The 22,603-nt window shown below is 39.3% G+C and overlaps 1 protein-coding gene and 1 pseudogene across 1 annotated transcript; both read right to left on the bottom strand.

The window, feature by feature from the left end:
* Positions 1 to 4,628: 4,628 nt before the first annotated feature.
* On the bottom strand, positions 4,629 to 5,282 carry LOC143571842 (uncharacterized). Its single transcript, XM_077057168.1, has one exon. The coding sequence runs from the start codon at positions 5,280 to 5,282 to the stop codon at positions 4,629 to 4,631; it is 654 nt and encodes a 217-aa protein (XP_076913283.1).
* A 1,653-nt stretch (positions 5,283 to 6,935) lies between these two features.
* LOC143571843 (oligopeptide transporter 3 pseudogene) lies at positions 6,936 to 8,343 on the bottom strand (annotated as a pseudogene).
* Positions 8,344 to 22,603: the final 14,260 nt, after the last annotated feature.

Here is a 22,603-nt window from a genome sequence, read left to right on the forward strand (position 1 = left end):
ATCTAGTTTCCTGAAACATTGCTCATACATGATGTCTGATTCGCTGCCAGTGTCCACCAGGACCTTTGACACTTCATAATGAGCAATGTGTGTAGTGATGACAAGAGGACTGCTGATGGAAGGGCCTCCTCTGATTCTTGGAAGATGACTTGTTGCTCGCGCCAATCTCCTTGGATTTGCGCGCTTCTCTTTCTTGACATTTGCCCTTGCCTTCCTCCCTCGGCTACACAGATTCTTTTGTACTTCTTGCTGGCTGAGGCTCCTGATTGTTCATTTTCTGGTCTTGAGTTTTTTACCAGGTGAGCCAGCTTGCCTGATTTCACATCCTTCTCAATTGCATCCTTCAAGTGGTGGCATGCATCAGTGTTGTGTCCTGTGGACTTGTGAAACTCACAGTACTTGCCACTGTCTGATGGTCCCTTGTAGTGTAGTGGCTTGGGGCTTTTGAATTGGACATTCTCAGTGCTTAACACCTGTGAAGGCGTTTTAGTGAGGGGAGTCCATATTCTTGGCAGAGGTCTGCTAGGATCTCTGCCGCCCTCCCTCTTGTCACCCTCCCCGCGACTACGAACGTCTTTTTGGGGCTGGGGTGAGCTTGGTTGCGCCTGCTTTTCTGCGGAAGAAAAACTGGTTGATTGCAACCTGGACCATACAGAGTTCTGTTTGCCCCTTTTTTCGTTGCTGCGCGGTGACTCAGCTTGATGCGCTCTTTCTCTTGCCCTATCCTGGGCAATTTGTTTTTCATTTCTCGCGAAGACTCGCGATGCTTCCATTAGTTTGGCCCAAGTGGTGGGCATGCCATCTCTGCTTACGAGAGCTCGGCGGAGTTGATCACTGCGCGCGCCTTGTATAAAGGCCACGCGGAGGAGTTGCTCAGTTATACCTCCGATTGCTAGAGACTCCTGATTGAAACGTGTTATGTAGTCTTCAATCGTTTCATCATTCCTGCGCACGCAGTGCATGATGTCATCAGGGTCGCGCGTGTGTCTGCGCTGCTGTACGAAGTGGGCTTGAAACTTTTCCAATAGTTCCTCGAACCCATCGATTTGCCCAGTCGGCAAGCTCTCGAACCAGACACGCGCAGCGGCCGTGAGGCAGCGAGCAAACATGTGACACCATGTTGGCATCGTCCAGCTCTCTAGGTTTCCCGTGTTGTAAAAACCTTGCAAGAAATCGTCTGGATCTGTTGTGCCGTCATATTTGCCCAAACCACTTGGCATCTTGGTTTTGTGCTGGATGAGAGCCTTCGCGATGCGCTCAGTGAACTTTGAATGTTTCACCAAGATGGCTGGTCTGTACGGTGTGGTTACGTCCACTTGCCCTCTAACTGGTGGGCTGTACGGTATGTGCAGATCTTGATCGGCTCTGGCTCCAGGCGCCATGTTCACAGGCGCGCGGAGCTTGTGAGCCTCCTGCATGAGTATCTCGCGTCTTCCTCATGCTGTGCACTTCTTCATCACTGAACTCAGTGTGTGCAGTGTGAACAGAATGTCCTTCTTCCGGCGCGCGCGGCCTTTTTGTTCCATGAACAGTTTGCTTATCAAACGCTTGCCTTTGTGTTAAGTCGGCTAGCTTTTTCTGTTTGACCATCTCATTGTACTTGTCCATTAGACGCCGCTGCTCGTTTATGAGCCATTCTTTAGGATCATTTGTTTCATCTTCTGGACCCATTGGTCCTTTTTGTTTCGCGCCGGCAAGATTTTGTAACGTGAGATCGTCTGGAGGAGTTTCAGTCTGGCCGTGAGGAGTTGTGATGAAGGGACGGTTACTGGTGGTGCGCGTAGAATCACGCGGCCCCCTCAGAAACTGCTGTCCCTCATTAACATCCTCACGTTCAATATCTTCCAGAACTTGATCAACGTTATGAACGCCAGAAACCATGTTGATTTTTTTTATATATATAGATCTGATGAGATCTGATTGCCGTTGTAACAGTGGATGGCGCCAATGAAGAAACGTGGATCGACTCACTGGTAGACGATCTACTTTCCTCGGGTGTGATTATACTATTTCACCGATGGTTTTCTTGGATCTGGGTTCTTCCACCTACAAAATGAACAGCACCGTCAACTTACCCCTCAGAAAGGGACAGAGGGGTCCTCTTTGAGGTAACCCTCCGGTGTGAGAATAAGTATTTGTGGGAGAAGATAATAATATCAGAGTAAGGAAATCTGGAGAGTATTGCTTAATAGCTGAATACTCTGTGTGATTGTGTTATTGGATGTAACTGTCTGATTGAATGTAATTGAATATGATTGAATGTGATATCATCCCTCTCCTTGTGGAGTTGATGCTGTATTTATAGTGCTAGGGTTTCCACTGATTGGGCTCAGCCTTGTTGGCCTCCTCCAATTGCTCTGCGCCACGTGTCTTCTGGGACACCTGGTGCTTTCTCATTGGTTATAATCACGTGGTAGCACATGGGTTATGCTGAGTTGTCCACCTTTCATTTGGCAGCTGTCAACATCAGCATATTCTTATTCCTTAAAAAGATACCTTCTGGAAGGTTGTCTGACGTGCACAATCAAGGTTGCCCTAATCCTGATTTGGATAAGGACGAGGTTGATTATGTGCATGTGTGATATGCGCCAATCCTGAGGATGCGCGAGGTCTTCTCTTTATTCTCACGCGCAGATGTTTCATGCGCAGATGTGATATGCACGAGCATGTGATATGCGCCGCGCGCTGATGCGCCACGCGCATATGTGATATGCGTGAGCATATGTGATGCGCGAGCATATGTGTGCCTGGGCATATGATGCCTGAGCATGTGTGGTGCCTGGGCATATGATGCCTGAGCATGTGTGATATGCGCCATGCGCATAGGTTTTGGCTTTGTGCCTTCATAATGTCTTGATTTCAAGCCTCTTGTCCATATCTTGTGGGTTGACCCGCCTTGCTCGGTGTTGAGGCGGGGTACATACCTCTTCAGGTTGGAGCATGTAAAAACTGGGAGACTTGATTAACCGCATAAGATAGATTAGGTCTCGTGATAGTCAAGTACTGGAGAGCTCCCACCATTGATCGATAAAGAGTTGGATCATCAAACTGTTCACCGTCCGATGTAAATGATTCCAATGGCGCAAGAGGAGTAGCAATCGGCTTAGAGTCAATCAACTCAGCACGTTTCAAAATGTCCATTGCATATTTCGATTGAGTGAGGAAGATACCGGAATCGGTATATGCTACTTCAAGGCCAAGGAAATAGTTGAGGGCTCCAAGATCCTTGGTGGCGAATTCCTTGTTGAGTCGGGATATAAAGGAACCAACATGAAGTTCATTGCTTCCCGTGAGAATAAGATCATCAACGTAGACAAGGAGATACATGATACAACCATCCCGTTGATAAATAAATAGGGAGGTGTTGGCACGGCTACAGGAGAAGCCATAGGAAACAAGGAAGGAACTCAACCGATGAAACCATGCATGGGGCGCCTGTTTGAGACCGTAGATAGCCTTAGAAAACTTGCATACATGGTTGGGAAATTTGGAATCAACAAACCCCAGAGGCTGCTCCATAAATACGGTCTCGTTTAGGCTGCCGTTTAAAAACGCATTTTTTACATCAAGCTGGTGTAACTGCCAATCATTTAAAACGGCTAGAGATAAGACAATGCGAATGGTGGAAGCTTTGACAACGGGACTAAATGTGTGCGAGAAATCAAGTCCCGGAATCTGGGTAAAACCTTGAGCGACCAATCGTGCTTTGTATCGTTCAACTGAGCCATCTGAATGATACTTGATACGATAAACCCATTTTGAACCTACCACATTTGTAGATGAGGGACGAGGGACCAATGCCCATGTTTCATTTTGATGCAATGCCATTATCTCTTCATTCATGGCGTGCAGCCATTTCGGGTCTTTCATCGCGGTCTTGCAGCCACGTGGTTCTGTCACGGCTGTTAATGCAATATGTAGGGGGTGATTTGAAAGGGAAGCTAGATCCGCAAAGTGTTTGGGCTTAAATATCCCAGACTTGGATCGAGTATTCATCGTATGAGTGGAAGTTGGGTTTGTTGGTTGAGTGGAATTATTCGGCTGAGAATATGGTGAGGAGGCAGCGGGCTCGTGATTTGGTTGAGGGTTTGACAAGTGTATTTGAGGTGGGCTTGGAGGATCGGGTAAGGGAGCGGCAGTAGTTGGGCTGAGGGATGGGCTAGGTGGTGGGTTGTTATTTAGGGTGGGTAGAAGGTGTAGTGTGAGGTGGATCTGGATGAAATAAATTGCAAGGCCCAGTTTCATTAACACCAATTGAGTCAATATTAGATTTTGAAGAGATTGGAGGTTGATTTGTTGGTACAATAGGCGTAGAAGAAATTGAAAAATCATCCAAAAAAGTTGTTACCTCAGATTGAGAAATTGCATTAGTATTAACCACCCCTGTAAATGGAAAAATTTTCTCATTAAAACGAGCGTGCCGTGTAACATATATGCGAGATGTTGAAGGATCTAGACACCAATATCCTTTGTATTGAGAGCTATAACCAATAAAAATGCAAGGAAGACTTCGCGGTGCTAGCTTGTGTTTTGAGTATTCTCGCAAACACGGAAAAACTTGGCAACCAAACACCCGAAAGTTAGCAAATTGCGGCTCATGATTGAATAAAACTTGGAAATGAGACTTGTTATCCAATAAAGAAGTGGGAAGCCGATTGATAATATAAGTGGCCGATTGGAAGGCCTCCACCCGTATGAGTAATAGGGAGCGACATACCGTTGACAAAAATGACACCATGATTACCTTGATAAGGAGCGGATTGATGAAGAGAATCAAATTCTGGTGTCATATGAGCGGTTGCACCAGAATCAACGTTCCAATCTGGTGTGTTGTTGGTCACATGGCATTGAGCATGAAATGCCTTTGCAAGAGACTCATCGGGTGTGGAGTGGTTTTTAGCATACTTGTACAAGTCAGGGCACGATGTTGCATAGTGACCAGGGGCTTGGCAGATTTGGCATTTGGGTGGCCGTTTGTCAAAGAAGCGGCTACGACTCTGAGATGAGTTCCCATGATCACTGTTTGACCCCCCACGATTCTGGCCATCATGATTATTAGCACCACGATTCCGATTTGAGGAAGAGTCCCTACGGCCATGTTGAGCAGTGAAGGCCGCAGGAGGAGTGGTGTTACCGTGAATCGTTTGCATGAAGATTTCGTGGCTCTTGGCTTGAGAGACGAGGTCACGAAATAACGGAGCAGGCTTGACATTCCGAATAGACACAGAAAATTTCTCAAACGATGGACCGAGCCCACAAAGATACCAATGAAACTTGTCCATCTCGAGCACGGTGGTCCGATAGCGGCTAGTTGGTCACAAATAGATTTAAACTTCCGACTATAATTAGAGACGGAAGAGGTACCTTTGGTAAGTTGATGAAGGGTGTCACGAAGGGAATACATGCGTTCAACGGAGGAGTTGCTAAAAGCAGATTCAAGCGCGAGCCAAATATTGCGAGCACCGGAGATACCAAGGACCTCCGAGGCAACCTCCTCGGTCAAGGAGGCATTGAGAATAATCACAGCTTTTTGATAATTGGCCTTCCAGGTATTGAAATCGGGATTGAGTATTATTTTGTTATAACTGGTTATGGTAGAGGATGGTTGCGGCAGAGATCCATCAACATGATGGAGAAGATTTTGGAAGGCAAAAATAGGGAGCATGTGATTCTTCCAAACCAAGTAATTGGTTGGGGTAAGTTTAAGTGTGACAAGATGTAGCAAGGTGCTCATGGAGAGTGACTCCGATTGAGCAGAAGAGTTTTCAGCCATGGAAGAGGAAGAAGAGAAGGGGGCTGCGAATTGGTAGGGAAGGAAGGAGAGAGGATCGATGTGTTAGGGTGATACCATGTAAAGAATATCAACCTCAATAATGAGGGATTGTATATTGATGACTATATATAATACAAGAATACATAAAACTCTCCTATAATTAAGGGAGAGTTGACAAAGTAAATAAGTAAAACAATAATTTACAAATATAAAATATCTCTTCCCAGTTATACTATAATAAAATTGATAGAAATTCAAGAACCAAAAGAAATTGACACCAGTGGACAAAAATATTAGGTCCACCCCTATGATTGACAACTTTTACAACTATATAATTACAACATATTAACTGACAATCTAGTAGAAAAAGAAAACTTTTAAGTGAAATAAAGCTAATTTAAACGAGTAAAGTGAGTAAACACAGCAATTTCCGAGACTATATTAGATTATGGCATATTATTGATTTTCTTAGATTACTATTTATACTAATAATACGTAACGGTCGGATTTAAAGTTAAATGAATGGTTTTTCAACAATCCGTGGAAACAAAACAACTCAACGTTGTTTGTAGAAAAAGAACACGAGTAAGCCAACATAAATAGTCAAAATCAGTATAGACTATTAACATCTTGTCTTAAAAAGACTTACTTGGTTATTAAACATAGTAAAAAGACACCAATTTAACTTGTTTTGATATATTGTTGACTTTAAGGTGTACCATAAACGCGCTAGTCTTGGTGAGTTGAGTGGATAGGTAATCAGAATATGACATTTGATAGCGAGTTGATGGCAGAAGAAAACCAGCGATCATTATTCCATTTTGTTTTTATCCTTATTCTCACACACAACAAACACGACTTGCAAATTCCATGAAGTTGAAGTTGAAACGAATATATGACGCACAAATGTAATCAACTTTTTCATTATTCCAAAACATCACTCCATAACCAAAAAAGGAATAGGCCTTTTTTTCAGAATAATTATCAGTTAACTTTTAAAAATCAAGCCAGTTATTGAACCGTCCGACCTATAGGTCCAACTAGTTAAACCAGTTTTATCAAAACCAATCATTTTTCTAGTCAAACCGGTTTAAAAACCCAAACAACATGATAAATAATTTTAACGCTAGTAAAAATATCTTTGTTTCCAGTTCATACAGACTCAACCAAACCAGTTATGTAGCCGGTTCTCGGTCCTATTGGTAGGTCCCCTTTTCAAATCAATAATATGAAATGACACAAACCTAAACAATGAAACCTGAGCCAGGTTAGAAGGCCACCACATCTCAACCGGATCAACTAGATACCTTCTCAACATCCCGGCCCATCCATATCCTAATATCTGTCACAAAATACAACCACAATAAACATTATCTAAACCATTATTTTAAATTCTCAACTAGGAGTGCAAATAACGAAAGCCCGAGTCTCAACCAAAACTCGTTTAGTTATCAAGTCAGAACTCTAGCCTTGTATAGTTTTAAGTTTTCCCCTTTTTTAGACTTATTTGTATTAAATTAACACTTCACAACCTAGCTCGAGCCGAGCTTTGCCTAGCTCGTATAAGGTACTAAACAAGCTCAAGCCGAGCTTAGGCTCGTTTAAGGGTTTTTTCTTCAAAATATATAAAAATATTATAAGAAGTATATAAAATAACTAATAAATAACTCACGAGTCGAACTCAGGCATTGGAAAAAGAGCACGAAACAAGCCAAGTTCAAGCTCAAACCCTCCCATATGCGGATCTACAATGAAAGCAGGGGTGTCTCGGGATACACCTGAACTTTCTTGGTAAAGTGTAAAATTACTGTAATTTTTTTCTTCTCCGTTTTATATATGATCTCCCAGGATCCAAAATATTTTTTTGGCATACCCTTGAATATTTTTTTACTAGATCCGCCTCTGAACCTCCTAAGTCAAAACGAGTTGACCTCCAACCTAGTCAAGCTTAGACTTGGCTCGGCTTGGCTCGTTTACGTTCTCAACAATTTCATTTCAATCCATAAATATAATCAAAAACTAAAACAAATTAAATTAACAAAACCAAAACATATACCTGAGTAGTAAGAACAATAATCAACCCACACACAAAGCTCAAGCTCTGCCTATAATAAGCTTTCATAACCGTAATCGCCCCGATCGAGTACGCATCACCGCCACCAGTGGACACGCCACAATTAGCAAAAACAGTTATGATCACATGCTCCTTCATATTAAACGGACCAGGGTTCAAACTAAAGCTCCAACCAAACACCTTATACTCTTTTGTCGGTAACGTGGCAGCCATGAACTTCCCGATAGGCAAAACCGCAATTTGCATGAGGATCGCGGATATTGCCAACGGCTGAGTTCGGTATATGAAGAACGTGTTTAGGAATATTAATATTATGCATGACCCTACACCGAGTGTCCATGCTCGGAATGTCATTACCGGTAGTGTCGTGTCGTCGGTTTCGGGTACTACCAACGCCACCTCCTCCACCGTGCATTCGGAGGTGGTTTGTGTGTCGTCGGTGTCATTTTTGGTGGCCATTGTTGTATTGTTTTGTTATTTAGAGAGATTGGTTTTTATAGAAGAAATTAAAAGAGTGAGAAATATTATATGTGAAGTTACCATATTGCCCTTGGCTTTAGGTATTTATATATTCCTTTTCTTATGTTACATTTAGTTTTGGGTATGATTAAATTATGAAAAAGATGGATTTTCTTTTACTCGTCAGGTATTGGACATTTTTATAAATATATGTAGTGGGAGAAAAATGTTGATGACGGTAGCGTGTTAACCAGGAGTGTTCAGTATTTGAATCATATTTAAAAAAATTGAAATTTGATTTGAATTGGGGGTTTGCATATTGGAATCAGGTCGTTGTCCAAATCAAATTTCGGGAATTTGGTTATGTTATCGAATTTGAATTAATGAATTTTGAAGTGACCTGATCTTGTCATTGGAATAGAACGTACTATATGATTTTTGTTTTTGCGTGATAAAAATGCATAAAATATTTTATTTATTATTTCAATTATCTTGTAACTTGAGTTATTTGAATAAACCTGATTTCAAGTAGAGGTGTCGCCTATGCGGAGGAGAAAGGTGACAAATGACTCGGTTTTTTTGTTTGATGTGTGCATCCGTTGTCGTCAGCCGACTACGCACTATCTTAGTAAATTATACACTAGGCAAGGGTAAAAAAGACTTTCTTGCAGTGGTGACCGGTGTCAAACAAATTAAAAATTTAATAAATAAGTTAAGATCAAAGTGGGTGGGTATGTGTTGTTACTTTCCAAAGGGTTGTGAAAATCACACGACTTAGGCCTATCTAACACACTCTCTAGCACCATTTACCAAAAAGAGCTTCCAACGTGTCCACATGGGACCCACTCACTTTCATTCCACGTGTGATTACTATGCCACGTAGACTGAGACACGTAGGACATGCATGGGCATCACCATAGTGGTTTCTTGTGGAACTCACCATGTGTGTGTGTGAAGAGCAATCATCTAGGTCAACTGAATGCAAGTAACTTTACAAGAGCAAAAAGGTGTTTGTATGTACACAAATTAGTGCTTGTGTTTTTATTAGTGGAGATTAATCTAATCAATTTACTAAAAAGGTAGTTAATTTCTGCTTTATATTATGATTATTGTGATTTTTATATATGATATTAACATACGGAAATGAAATGTAAGGTCGTTACAAACATATAATAAATGACAAAACTTCTTCGATTGATGGAAATGTAATGGTTAGTCTTCATGGTGATAAGCTCTTCTTATTTTCAACAATTCAATTGCGATATAAACTTTAAGCATGTCTGTTAATATTTTACTTTCAGCACGTCACACAGTTTTCGCTTTGAAAATTCATCGATTTGAAATTAATTAGTGATTTATGGAATATATGCGATATTATGTAGATGTTTTATTTGAAACTACGCATCACTCTTTTTTTTCACATGCTTTCAAATAATTCATTTATGTTAATCGTCTGAGATCTAATACAATTTAAATTGGATGAGCTAATGTTAGCGTCTGATTAGTAACAATAGATATTTGTGCCATCTCATATTTCTTTTTACCGTATAATAGCTTTTGCTATTTATGGGATTTACCCGGTATGCAACTTAAATTTGATCATCTTAACCCATCACAATGTTTGTAAGATGATTACTGGTTACTACAGTCAAATAATTTCAGTATACGTTTAATGAAAGAAGGAATAATAAGGAAATGATAGGGTGGTTGGTTGTCATTGTCAAATAATAGGACTTGACTAGTGTTGGACAATTTTCTTTAGCCCTACATTATTAAAGTTGATTCATCCCTTTATCTAAACATTGTAGGTCTCCAAATTTCAACTCCATACCTTAGAATAATTTTACATGATAATGTAGTTCTCAATCGGGTATACTTGTAAGATTATTTCATTTCGTGTCTCGTATAGTAAACCCAGTAGTTCAGCAACCAATGATTCACTCTGATAAGTAGTAAACCCAGTAGTTCAGCAACCAATGATCAGTGGTGTCAGTTCAATGGTGCATCAGATGTTGTTAAGGGGGCACCGATCTTCATCTTGTTTTCTGGGACATGGGGAACCAGAATATGTAGCAACCTTAAAGCTGATTACGGCTCTGCTAGGACCATTGATTTTGAACACGAACACGGAGGGCTTCACTGAATCTAGACTAGGTCGACACTCACGATCCCATACTCACGGCGTACAAAGACTATCTTTTTGGCAATCCCATATTTGGCCTTCTACCACCACCATTGCATAACTCATCCTCGACTTTTTTATGCTCATTTGAGGGAGTGTACACATTTCAACGTATCCGAGATTCGACATGCTCTGATACCACTTGTCAGAAAGCAATCTCTCAGACTCTGTGTGGAGGAGGTGGGTAGAAGAGGTGTTGTCCGAGTAGCAGACTGAAAGTTATGACATGTACATGTGAAACGACAAATTCAACATTATTTTGAAACTTAATGGATAAGAAATTTGATGACTAATTCAGAGGTGCCATTTTAACGAACCAAACAAAGTTAATAGTGACTGATTCAGATGTAGTCTTTTAATAGAATCATTAAAAAATTATCAAACAACCCAAAGAATTATAATTGAAATCCATCCTTTATACCACCACAAGTCACATTCCAATTTCTTTAAAACCCTTTATTCTTAATTTCCATTTGTAAGAGTTGCTTTAAACAATCTCTAATCTATTTCCCTTATCCAAATAAGTTAAAATTAAAATAACATTTAAAAAGAATAAAGTGAAACAAAAAATTCCGAATCCTTATGGGCGTAAAGGCATTACTCGGTGAAGGCCCCTTTATTTTTTAACCGAAGAAAACAAAAACCAGACTGTAGGGGTATAGTACGAAACCCGGCTTACGACCTTAATTTATTATGTTTGGCTTATTTTATTATATGGACTAATACAATATTATTGGGCTGAGGGGGTTTTGTGGAGGTAACCCTAACTGGGCTAGGCTCATTAGGGTACCATGATGGTGGCCATGAGGCTCCCTATATAAGGAGGTCTCCACCTCCTTATTAAGGGTTGTTATTCTCAATAAGAGCCACCACCATAACCATTTTTGTGTCTGTAAACAAGAGATCCTCGAGATTTCTTAGCAGTCACCTCCACACCCCCAAAAACCATTGCAGATCTCAAGCTACCGGAGAAGAAGATCGAGTCGTGGTTCGTTCATCTCGAAGACCCGGGAACATCGTCATGGATCAGGTCAGATTCATTTCATGTTTCTTCATTGGCGCCATCCGTGGGACCGGCAATGAACCGCACCTCAATCTTCTCGGTTTCATGGATCAGATCTGTGTTTCTGGAGTGACGCAGGTCAGATCTGGTTCTAATTCCTTCAGATCTGATTCCGTTTGAGCAACAGTTACGTTCGATATTTTTGTTCGTCTCTCTAGATCTGCGTTCATACGCAATGGGTGTCGGATCCAGTTCTGATTTTTCAGTGTTCAATGCTGGAATAAGTTCTAGATTTATAGTCACAAAGCAAAAATTGGGTGTAAAAAAGGAATACATAGGAGAATGACAGGCTGTGCACAGCCTCAAAATAATAGCCATCAATATTATCCCTTTATGCTCCGCCGCCCTACAATCCACGCGGAAACCACTATGCGGGTCGAAAGACGAATCCATGCCGTTGGTTTTGCGCAGAAGACTCCACCGCCATGCATGTGCGCCCGCGAGTCATCACTCCGTCGCCATGCATGCACGCCCGTGGAAACCACCATGTGGGTCGGAAGACGACTCCATGTCCTTGGTTTTACGCAGAAGACTCCACCGCCATGCATGCGCACTGCCGAGGGTCAAGACTTCACCGCGATGCATGCGCGCCCGCGAGTCACCACTCCGCCGCTATGCATGCGCACTGCCGAGGATCAAGATTTCGCTGCCATGCAGCGCATTGCCGAGGATCAAGCTTGTAGCACCGCCCTTGATAAAAGGCAAATCCTAAAAAGTATAAACTATGTCTAAAAATTTTATACACATGCGAAGGAAAGACCTGCTTGTACGATGCCGTCACCCGCGGGTCATAACCGTGACCCGTGTATCAACACCTGTGGGTGGCCAATGCCACCTGCGGGTCGAAACCGTGATCCGCGTAGCAACATGAACACCTCGCCGCCATGCATGCTTGCAGCCGCGGATCAACACTCCACCGCCCGTGGAAGGTTTCGTCACCATGCATCCGCGCGTCGCGGCTGATGCACCACCATGCATGCGTGCAGCCGCGGATCAACACTCCACCACCTGTGGAAGACTTCGCCACGATGCATGCATGCGTCCCCGCGGATGAGCATTTCACCATCAAGCATGCGCGGGCCGCGGATAATGCACTACCCCGCCATGCATGCATGAGCCGCGGATCAACATTCCACCACCTATGAAAGATTCCAACGCCATGCATGCGCACGCAACCCTTCGCCATGCATGCGCGCTCAACTCCCGCCATGCATGCGCGCCCAACCCCCAAAAAGACATTCTTAATCGCGGAGAAGGTGACAAGAAGGAAGGCGGCAGAGAGCCTAACAGACCTCTACCAAGAATATGGACTCCCCTCACCAAACTAATATGCGTTCTATTACCTTTTGCATACATGTTTCACACTTCCCTTTATTAATTTTGAGCAATATGACAACATTGTATAGACATCAAACTAAAAATAAAACGAAATAAAACATACATGCGCGAGCTTCAAGCTCAGACGCGTTGACGAGTTTTAACTCTAAAACGTCAGGGCCTTAGCCCAATAATATGAGCCTTAGCTCAAATTACTCATAGCATCCATCCTACGTATTGCGCAGCTGGACCATAAAAATACCTAAGCACAACTAAGGCAAAGCACATGCCAAAGCATAGTTGTTAAGGTCTCAGGTCGGGGGCCGCGCATGGGATTATAATAGATATAGGCAGAGTAACACATATTGACACGTAAAGGCTAAAAACTCATTCATAATTCCCTATAATAAATGCACGATAACGTCGCGCAAAAGAGGAATAATGAAATGCCAAGGCACGTGTCAGCATATTCAGAATATCGCAAAATAACTTGAAATATGACAATTGTTAAGGATTAAGTAAAAATAATTTCCTTACAACCTTGTTCAAGTTTCAATGTGTAAGCATACATTATATTCAACAAGCACACGCTTTTATCTCAACTTTATCAAATTTTGAAAATAGTCGGACCCACATTCTAACCTTATCTTTAACAGAAAATTCAGATGGGAATAGAGACGTGGAAAGAATGTATTCAACCGTGTCTGATCTGAAACTCAACAAATGGTTCTGATTAGACATGTAAATGAACTGAACTTTAACTTCAACCAAACAAACGATCAAACACGACAATTAAACAAATGGGATTTTCACGTTCGTTCATTAATAGAATAAACGAATGTGAAATACCGAATATTACTGAACATAAATGAGCAAACACTAATTAAAAGTAACCATGAATATCAAGCTGTTCGTCCTAAAAAATTAATAAAACAAGCCTAAATTGTAGTGGGCCTAACAATTTAAATGAATACATAAACAAACAAACTTAAAGAAACGTAATAACGAGCATAAATGAATATAAACGAATGAAGATAAGCAAACGTTCATGAGCAAAAATAAACAAATGAGACGCGTGTTCACGTCCTTCCTTTGTTCATTAAATAAACAAGCATAAATGAACTTCACGCTGAACAGTTCATGAACCGTTCTGATGGGAATGAGCTATGATGGAAAAGTAATATATGTATTTTCAAAGGAGGCAAGGGGAAAATAATACAAGTGGCTAAAGTGTAATATGGAGGTAGTATAAGTAACAGAGATAAGGCTTGTTAGGGCTAGGATTGTGTTTGTTCAGATTGTTAAGGCTCCTGCATGATGCATGGAGAGAGGGCATAGCCCTGGATTATCTGTAACTCTCCCTTTGCCCCCTTTGAGAATACACATATTACTTTTCCATCATAGATCATTCCCATCACGTTCACTGAACGTTCGGTTCATTTACTTGCCAAATTGTAACAGTCAATATGGTATCATAGTTATTAAAAAAGAAATAACTAAAAAGTCATAACTTTTACCTAAAATCTTTATCATAAAAATATATTAGAAGTCGTCCGATTCACTTCAACGAAATTCAAAGCTAATGAATCGAAGCTAGGTCCGATTCACTTCAACGAAATTTGACGGAATTGAGGTATACGAGCTACGAAACCCTAGCAGACAGCTTAATTAAGAATAATCTGTGAAATGAAATGAAGAGATTGAAGGAAGGAACCTTAAGGAGTCGGATGAGAGCGTCTTTGTTAGGAGGTGGATTCTGGAGTTTGGATCCGACATCTTGGAGCAGGATTAAAGGCTTTTGAGACATTGTTTTGTTGAGAAAGAGAGAGTTTGAGGTCTAAATCGCCATTGAAGGAAGGGTGGGTGGGTGGGTGGGTTTGTTTGTTCGGACACGAAAGGATGAAATTTGGAAGAGTGTTAAGTTTCTTGGTTTAAAAGCCATATGGTTTTGATGAGACCCAAGACCCGTTTATTTTTTACTATAAAATTGGTTTTTTAATTATAAATAATATTTATGAAAGTTAATAATATACTTATGGTTTGATGAGACTCAAGACCCGTTTAACTTTTACTATCAAATTGGTTTTTTAATTTAAATAATATATATATCTTTTTTAAAATAAATAAGATATTAATTTTTATCATATCCTATTTTATAGGATTTTACACCAATAATTTGGTGAGAATAATTTTTAATTTAATGAGATGTTATAACCCATCTAAGGAATATCTGGGTTTTGTAAGACCCATACCCATGAATTCGGGTCAAATGCATGAGAAGCCTCCATTTAAAAATCAACCAAATCTAGTGACTCCAAAAAAAGGGGGAGCGACCACATCACGACACGTAGGATTTTTATATCTTCGTTTATATATATTATAGATATGTTGTTAGAATATATATATTTCACAGCGTACTTTGTGAAATCCAAAAATAAACAACAAATCGTGTTTGTTAAAGATTGAAACTAATATAATTTTAAATGTTAATATTAACATATTATACAATGTATATTGTTGAAGATTTTAAATAAAAAGAAAACTCTAATATGCTTCCATTTTATGAAGAAATTTTTTTAATCATTAAAATATAAATATATGCTTAAAAGTTGACCCATTTTTTAAATCAATACATTTATCTATTGATTTTTTATTTTTGGACATTGTCATATATATTTATAAATTATAAATATATGATTTAAATATACCCATTTGTTTTTTCAATTAATCTAGTAAGCTATATATATGTGTGTTAAATTGTAAGGATAATATATGCCAAACGCTTTCAAATATAATAAAGTGTACCATGTTTAGTTTATTGGTTTTGTTTTATCAAGTATTGTTTTGGGGTTTTGTGGAACTTAAATTTGATTGTTACGGATCAAAAGTTGATAAATAGGTTGTTTTGTACAAATTAACTACATTTGGCTCAAAATTTGTTACGAGTAAAAAATGGATAATCTGAATATTTTTAAAAGTTTGAGAATGCAAATACATTTATCATCAAATTTTTTACGAGTTCAAAGTTTTTACTTGAAAATGTAAAACAAATGAAAGTTGGAATTTTATATGTGATTGAGTTTCGAATTTATTTTCAAGGGCATTATTGAAGGTAAACAAAAAGATTCATGATATGGAAATTTGAGTATTTTTCCCATGACTATTAAAATTTAAGAAAAAATGATAAACACTTCCGACATGCCAACTCCAGGCCTATCAAATAATACTTTTAACCTTTATCAAATTTGAAACATTTGTGTCGGTATTGACTTTTCATTGAATAGTAATCTAAATGTTGTATGTGAAGCCTGTTATACAAAATTATGTTCAAGTGAAGTAAAACATTCACAAAATTGAACGGGTTAGCGTGTTAATTTTTATGTTGCCACTATAGAAAAGTCGAGAAACACCTCAAATTTATCAAAATATTTTTCATGGCATAGCTCAAACTGTTATTGTATGAAAAGTATTCTCCGGAAATGGTTCATAAGCAAAAAATTTTCAGTTATACATATATGATATTGAGAATAAAATTTTTAATAGATAGATCGTTCTCGGGTATGTTTTTTCCCTAACATTTTTTTTATTAAGTTCATTCTTTTTTTGAAAAAAAATATTTTGTGATACAAATAAAATCAATTTGTGTACACATAGTATTGATACAAACATATATGTAATACATTTTTTCATATTCATTATGTATTGTTTTATTTGTAACTTTATTAGTTAGATCATCAAGCGTGTTACACGGACTCTAAAACTAATATTATTATATAGCAATTAACACGTTTGGTGCCGCTTAGTCCCGATTGCCCCCTTGACATATGTTTTTTTTAAGTTACAGTGTTGTAACAAACATAATAAAAACCGATCGAATTCGCGTAGATTCACAGCCCCAATGCTCGGAATCAACGAGCAAATGCTCGAGGATTGACCAGTGCCCGAGTCAACCGACGTCATCCCATTGGTCCACCTCGATTTTTATATATATATATATTTCGTTTTTTAGCAATGGTATCATAACAAAAGTAATTGAAACCGACCGAACTCGTTTTATACATTCAAGGAAGAATGATGTAAAAAGTATTTTTTAAAGAAAAAGGAAAAAAAATATAGGTTCAGTTATGATACTTCATTAAAGATATTTTTATTGCCTAATATGAAATGACAAGGATATCTACCTATACTAATAAAAGGAAATAATTCTGACACATGGCATTCTGATATTAACTCTTACTATCAAATTTCTGCTAAAATCACTTCCCTTCTATTGATGGAAAAGAAAAAAAAACTTGGTTCTAAATATAGTATTGATTATAAACTCAATATACCGTATTAATTGGTCAATCTCCATTGATTGAATTATTAATGCCATAAATTATATTCTAAATATACTTAATATAAAAAGTTATTAATATAATAATTACGTGTCTAAATATATTTTCTTTAAAATTGGAATGTATATTTAAAAAAGTTTTTGTTTAAATAATACATTAGTATTCAATTTTCGTGGCATCTTCATATTAAAGAAAACTATAATAATTTTTTTTTAATTTTTTTTACAAATATTTAATCTTAAAAATCAAATTTTCCATTATTTATATTTATTATAAGACTATTGTGATAGTTGAACAATCGTGTGTGTATAAGGACAACATGAAAGTTATTCAAAAAAAACCTGTTGTCTTTTTTGTCTATGACAAGGTATGGAATGTATAACATTTTTGTGAAAAACTTTAGCTACCTCCTTCACATCGAAAAACCTCATTATTTTAAATGTTGCTTCCAGTGACATTGCTTCATTATTGTATACTGATAGTAGAACAACTCATTTTTGATTTAAAATTCAAATATATTTGATGATATAAAACGACTATATTTGTAATAAATTATTTTTACATAATATAAAGAGACTTAATTATTTTTTTAATTATATTAAATTATTTATTTTAATTTATACATAAAGTTATCCCGTGTGATACACGGGTTTCTAAAGCTAGTTGAATATATATGCATAATTGATTGGTGTTGCCTCGTGTTATAGGCTTCTTCAATGGTACCATTATGCTTGGTAGAAAATGTTACCTAATTAGTATTATCTTGGATTCTTGCCTTTCTAAGCAAAATGTACAAACTGTTTACATTTGTAACATTTAATTTTTGCTTTTATTAAGACAAACTTTTGATCTGGGCATATTGTTAGGCCATGGGGTCAGTGGCAGAGCCATGTTCATGACATCGGGTTCGGCCGAACCCGGTCCATTTTCGGTTTTATATATAACTTATAGGTACAATTTAACGAGCGAATCCACTCTTTTTTGGCGAACAAACCCAGTGTCACGAAATCTCTGGAAACATTTCACCGTTCGCCGGTGAAAAAACAAAAACTTGAATTTTAGAGAGAGACAACGATGTCGTTTTCTTAAGCTTTGAGTACATGCCATTTAATTTTAGGGCATCCATGGAAAAGAAGATGGTATGAGGAGAACTCTTGTCAATTTATTTGCGCTCACCAAATATATGTCTAGACAAATATTTTATAATAATAAACGTATCACCATATTTTATTTGATGGTCGTCATCATTGATCCATATTTAATTTTGTTAATTTTAACGGCTAAATTATTAGTATTAAAAAACTCTAATGCCTAGCAAGAAGCTTGAAACGGAGGAACGCACAACACCAAACTTCAATTTTTTTAAATGTACAATTACATAAACTCGACCAATCGAATTCCTCTCGTCGCCCCCTATTTTTATCCATAAGAATATACTCCTATAATTTTGATTTCCTCCATCATCATATTATAAAATAAATATTCAAACTACTCGTATGTGTATCATTTATATAAACAATGCTTGCATTTTTTATATTGAAAATAAGTTCTTTCTGATAGTAATGGTCGAAGATTTTATGATTTGTTTTCAATACATGAAAACGCGTATTGAACAATTATAATTTGTAAACATTTTTATTTAATTTGACTTTATATTTTATTTTAATACTTATAACGTACTTTGGTTATGGTTGTTTATATTGCATTTTATTTATTAGGCAGAATGACGGACCCGGCCCATCCGGGTATACTCTAACTCTCAACATATGTTAAGATGACATGACACTTTAAATATGCATTGAACTACTCCTTACTAGTGTTAAGTGTGTTAAAAAGGTCCATGGATTATGTTTTTCACGGGTTAAAAGGAACAATATGTATTAATTACTAATTGATTTGTTATTTTAATTTTTGATTAAATGGGTTAAACCATTTTCTTTGGATGACACAGAGTGAAATTAGAGAAAAAAACGAATGATGTGAAACTAAGATGGGTTAGATTTTACCCTTTGAGAATACTCTACAAGTCAATTAAATAAACTCTTCTTACCTTTAAATAGATAATTGCTTATTAATACTGGAGATCTGGATCTTCTAGATCATCATGATGACTATCGTCGCTTCTAGCAATGAATGCTTCATTACGATTATCCTTTCTTGAATAGCTGTAAGACTGTAAGAGGTAGCATCAAGATTACTAGAATATATAGTAGGGGTGACGAGTGCAGGTATTGCGGGAACATGTGATCCTGCTTTGGTTGAAGATCTAGGAACGTATTCATGTACCTATTTAGATTCGTTAAGAATCTTACTATTTTGGATCATCTCAGGTTCTCATGTTTTCAGCTTCCCAGTTCATCTTTATCAAGGAAAGATTCTTTAGTTTAGACGAGTCTTATACATCCTTTAGTGCGGTGGCAATGCACACATTATAAACTTTTCCAACATCTCTTTGTTTCCATAAGTTCTTCCAGCGATCTTTAGCTCACTTTTCAGCCAAGTGAACCTTTCAAACTAGTGTGACATTGATTCTCCCTGAATATGAGTTGATTTCTATTAGGATACAATAAAGAACTGATAATACAAACATAAATACAAAAGATAAGCACTAACAGTTGCTTTCTATTATATCTAAGGTATTTATCCATGGCTCGGAAGGGTTACTACTAATGAAAAGACAGGAGGTTGTTGCTAGTGACTTGCTACCCATGAAGAAGGTTCTTTCGAAAGCAATTGCGATCGATAAGTGTTCATGCTAAAGAACGTTTCTACCAACGGTAAGAGTCACACTTGATATAGACAAGAGGCTTGAAATCAAGACATTATGAAGGCGCAAAGCCAAAACCTATGCGCATGGCGCATATCACATATGCTCACGCATATCACATATGCTCATGCATCACATGCTCAGGCATCACATATGCTCAGGCACCACAGATGCTCACGCATCATATATGCTCACGCATCACATATGCTCACGCATCACATATGCTCACGCATATCACATATACGCGTGGCGCATCCGCGCACGGCGCATATCACATGCTCGTGCATATCACATTTGCGCATGAAACATCTGCGCGTGAGAATAAAGAGAAGACTTCGCGCATCCTCAGGATAGGCGCATATCACACGTGCACATGATCAACCTCGTCCTTATCCAAATCAGGATTAGGGCAACCTTGATTGTGCACGTCAGACAACCTTCCAGAAGGTATCTTTTTAAGGAATAAGAATATGCTGATGTTGACAGCTGCCAAATGAAAGGTGGACAACTCAGCATAACCCATGTGCTACCACGTGATTATAACCAATGAAAAAGCACCAGGTGTCCCCAAGGACACGTGGCGCAAATCAATTGGAGGAGGCCAACAAGGCTGAGCTCAATCAGTGGAAATCCTAGCACTATAAATACAGCATCAACTGCACAAGGAGAGATATTCAATCACATACAGTTACATCCAGTAACATACACAATCATATACAATCACATCCAATTACAGAGTATTCAGCTATTAAGCAATACTCTCCAGATTTCTTTACTCTGATATTATTATCTTCTCCCACAAATACTTATTCTCACACCGGAGGGATACCCCAAAGAGGACCCCTCTGTCCCTTTCTGAGGGGTAAGTTGACGGTGCTGTTCATTTTGTAGGTGGAAGAACCTAGATCCAAGAAAACCATCGGTGAAATAGTATAATCACACCCGAGGAAAGTAGATCGTCTACCAGTGAGTCGATCCACGTCTCTTCATTGGCGCCATCCACTGTTACAACGGCAACAAGATCTCATCAGATCTATAAAATAAAAAATTTTCACCATGGTTTCTGGCGTTCGTAACGTTGATCAAGTTCTGGAGGATATTGAACGTGAGGATGTTAATGAGGGACAACAGTTTCTGAGGGTGCCGCGTAACTCTACGCGCACCACCAGTAACCGTCCCTTCATCACAACTCCTCATGGCCAGACTGAAACTCCTCCAGACGATCTCACGTTACAAAATCTTGCCGGCGCGAAACAAAAAGGACCAATGGGTCCAGAAGATGAAACAAGTGACCCTAAAGAATGGCTCATAAACGAGCAACGGCGTCTAATGGACAAGTACAATGAGATGGTCAAACACAAAAAGTCAGCCGACTTAACACAAAGGCTAGCGTTTGACAAGCAAAACGTTCATGGAACAAAAAGGGCGCGCGCGCCGGAAGAAGGACATTCTGTTCACACTGCACACACTGAGTTTAGTGATGAAGAAGTGCACAGCATGAGGAAGACGCGAGATACTCATGCAGGAGGCTCACAGCTCCGCGCGCCTGTGAACATGGCGCCTGGAGCCAGAGCCGATCTGGATCTGCACATACCGTACAGCCCACCAGTTAGAGGGCAAGTGGACGTAACCACACCGTACAGACCAGCCATCTTGGTGAAACATTCAAAGTTCACTGAGCGCATCGCGAAGGCTCCCATCCAGCACAAAACTAAGATGCCAAGTGGTTTGGGCAAATATGACGGCACAACAGATCCAGACGATTTCTTGCAAGGTTTTTACAACACGGGAAACCTAGAGAGCTGGACGATGCCAACATGGTGTCACATGTTTGCTCGCTGCCTCACGGGCGCGGCGCGTGTCTGGTTCGAGAGCTTGCCGACTGGGCAAATCGATGGGTTCGAGGAACTATTGGAAAAGTTCCAAGCCCACTTCGTACAGCAGCGCAGACACACGCGCGACCCTGATGACATCATGCACTGCGTGCGCAGGAATGATGAAACGATTGAAGACTACATAACACGTTTCAATCAGGAGTCTCTGGCAATCGGAGGTATAACTGAGCAACTCCTCCGCGTGGCCTTTATACAAGGCGCGCGCAGTGATCAACTCCGCCGAGCTCTCGTAAGCAGAGATGGCATGCCCACCACTTGGGCCAAACTAATGGAAGCATCGCGAGTCTTCGCGAGAAATGAAAAACAAATTGCCCAAGATAGGGCAAGAGAAAGAGCGCATCAAGCTGAGTCACCGCGCAGCAACGAAAAAAGGGGCAAACAGAACTCTGTATGGTCCAGGTTGCAACCAACCAGTTTTTCTTCCGCAGAAAAGCAGGCGCAACCAAGCTCACCCCAGCCCCAAAAAGACGTTCGTAATCGCGGGGAGGGTGACAAGAGGGAAGGCGGCAGAGATCCTAACAGACCTCTGCCAAGAATATGGACTCCCCTCACTAAAACGCCTTCACAGGTGTTAAGCACTGAGAGTGTCCAATTCAAAAGCCCCAAGCCACTACACTACAAGGGACCATCAGACAGTGGCAAGTACTGTGAGTTTCACAAGTCTACAGGACACAACACTGATGCATGCCACCACTTGAAGGATGCAATTGAAAAAGATGTGAAATCAGGCAAGCTG

Source organism: Bidens hawaiensis, unplaced genomic scaffold (assembly GCF_021521415.1).
Source record: "Bidens hawaiensis isolate Kalapana, Puna unplaced genomic scaffold, B.hawaiensis_p1.1 tig00025587_1, whole genome shotgun sequence".
Lineage (NCBI taxonomy): Eukaryota > Viridiplantae > Streptophyta > Magnoliopsida > Asterales > Asteraceae > Bidens > Bidens hawaiensis.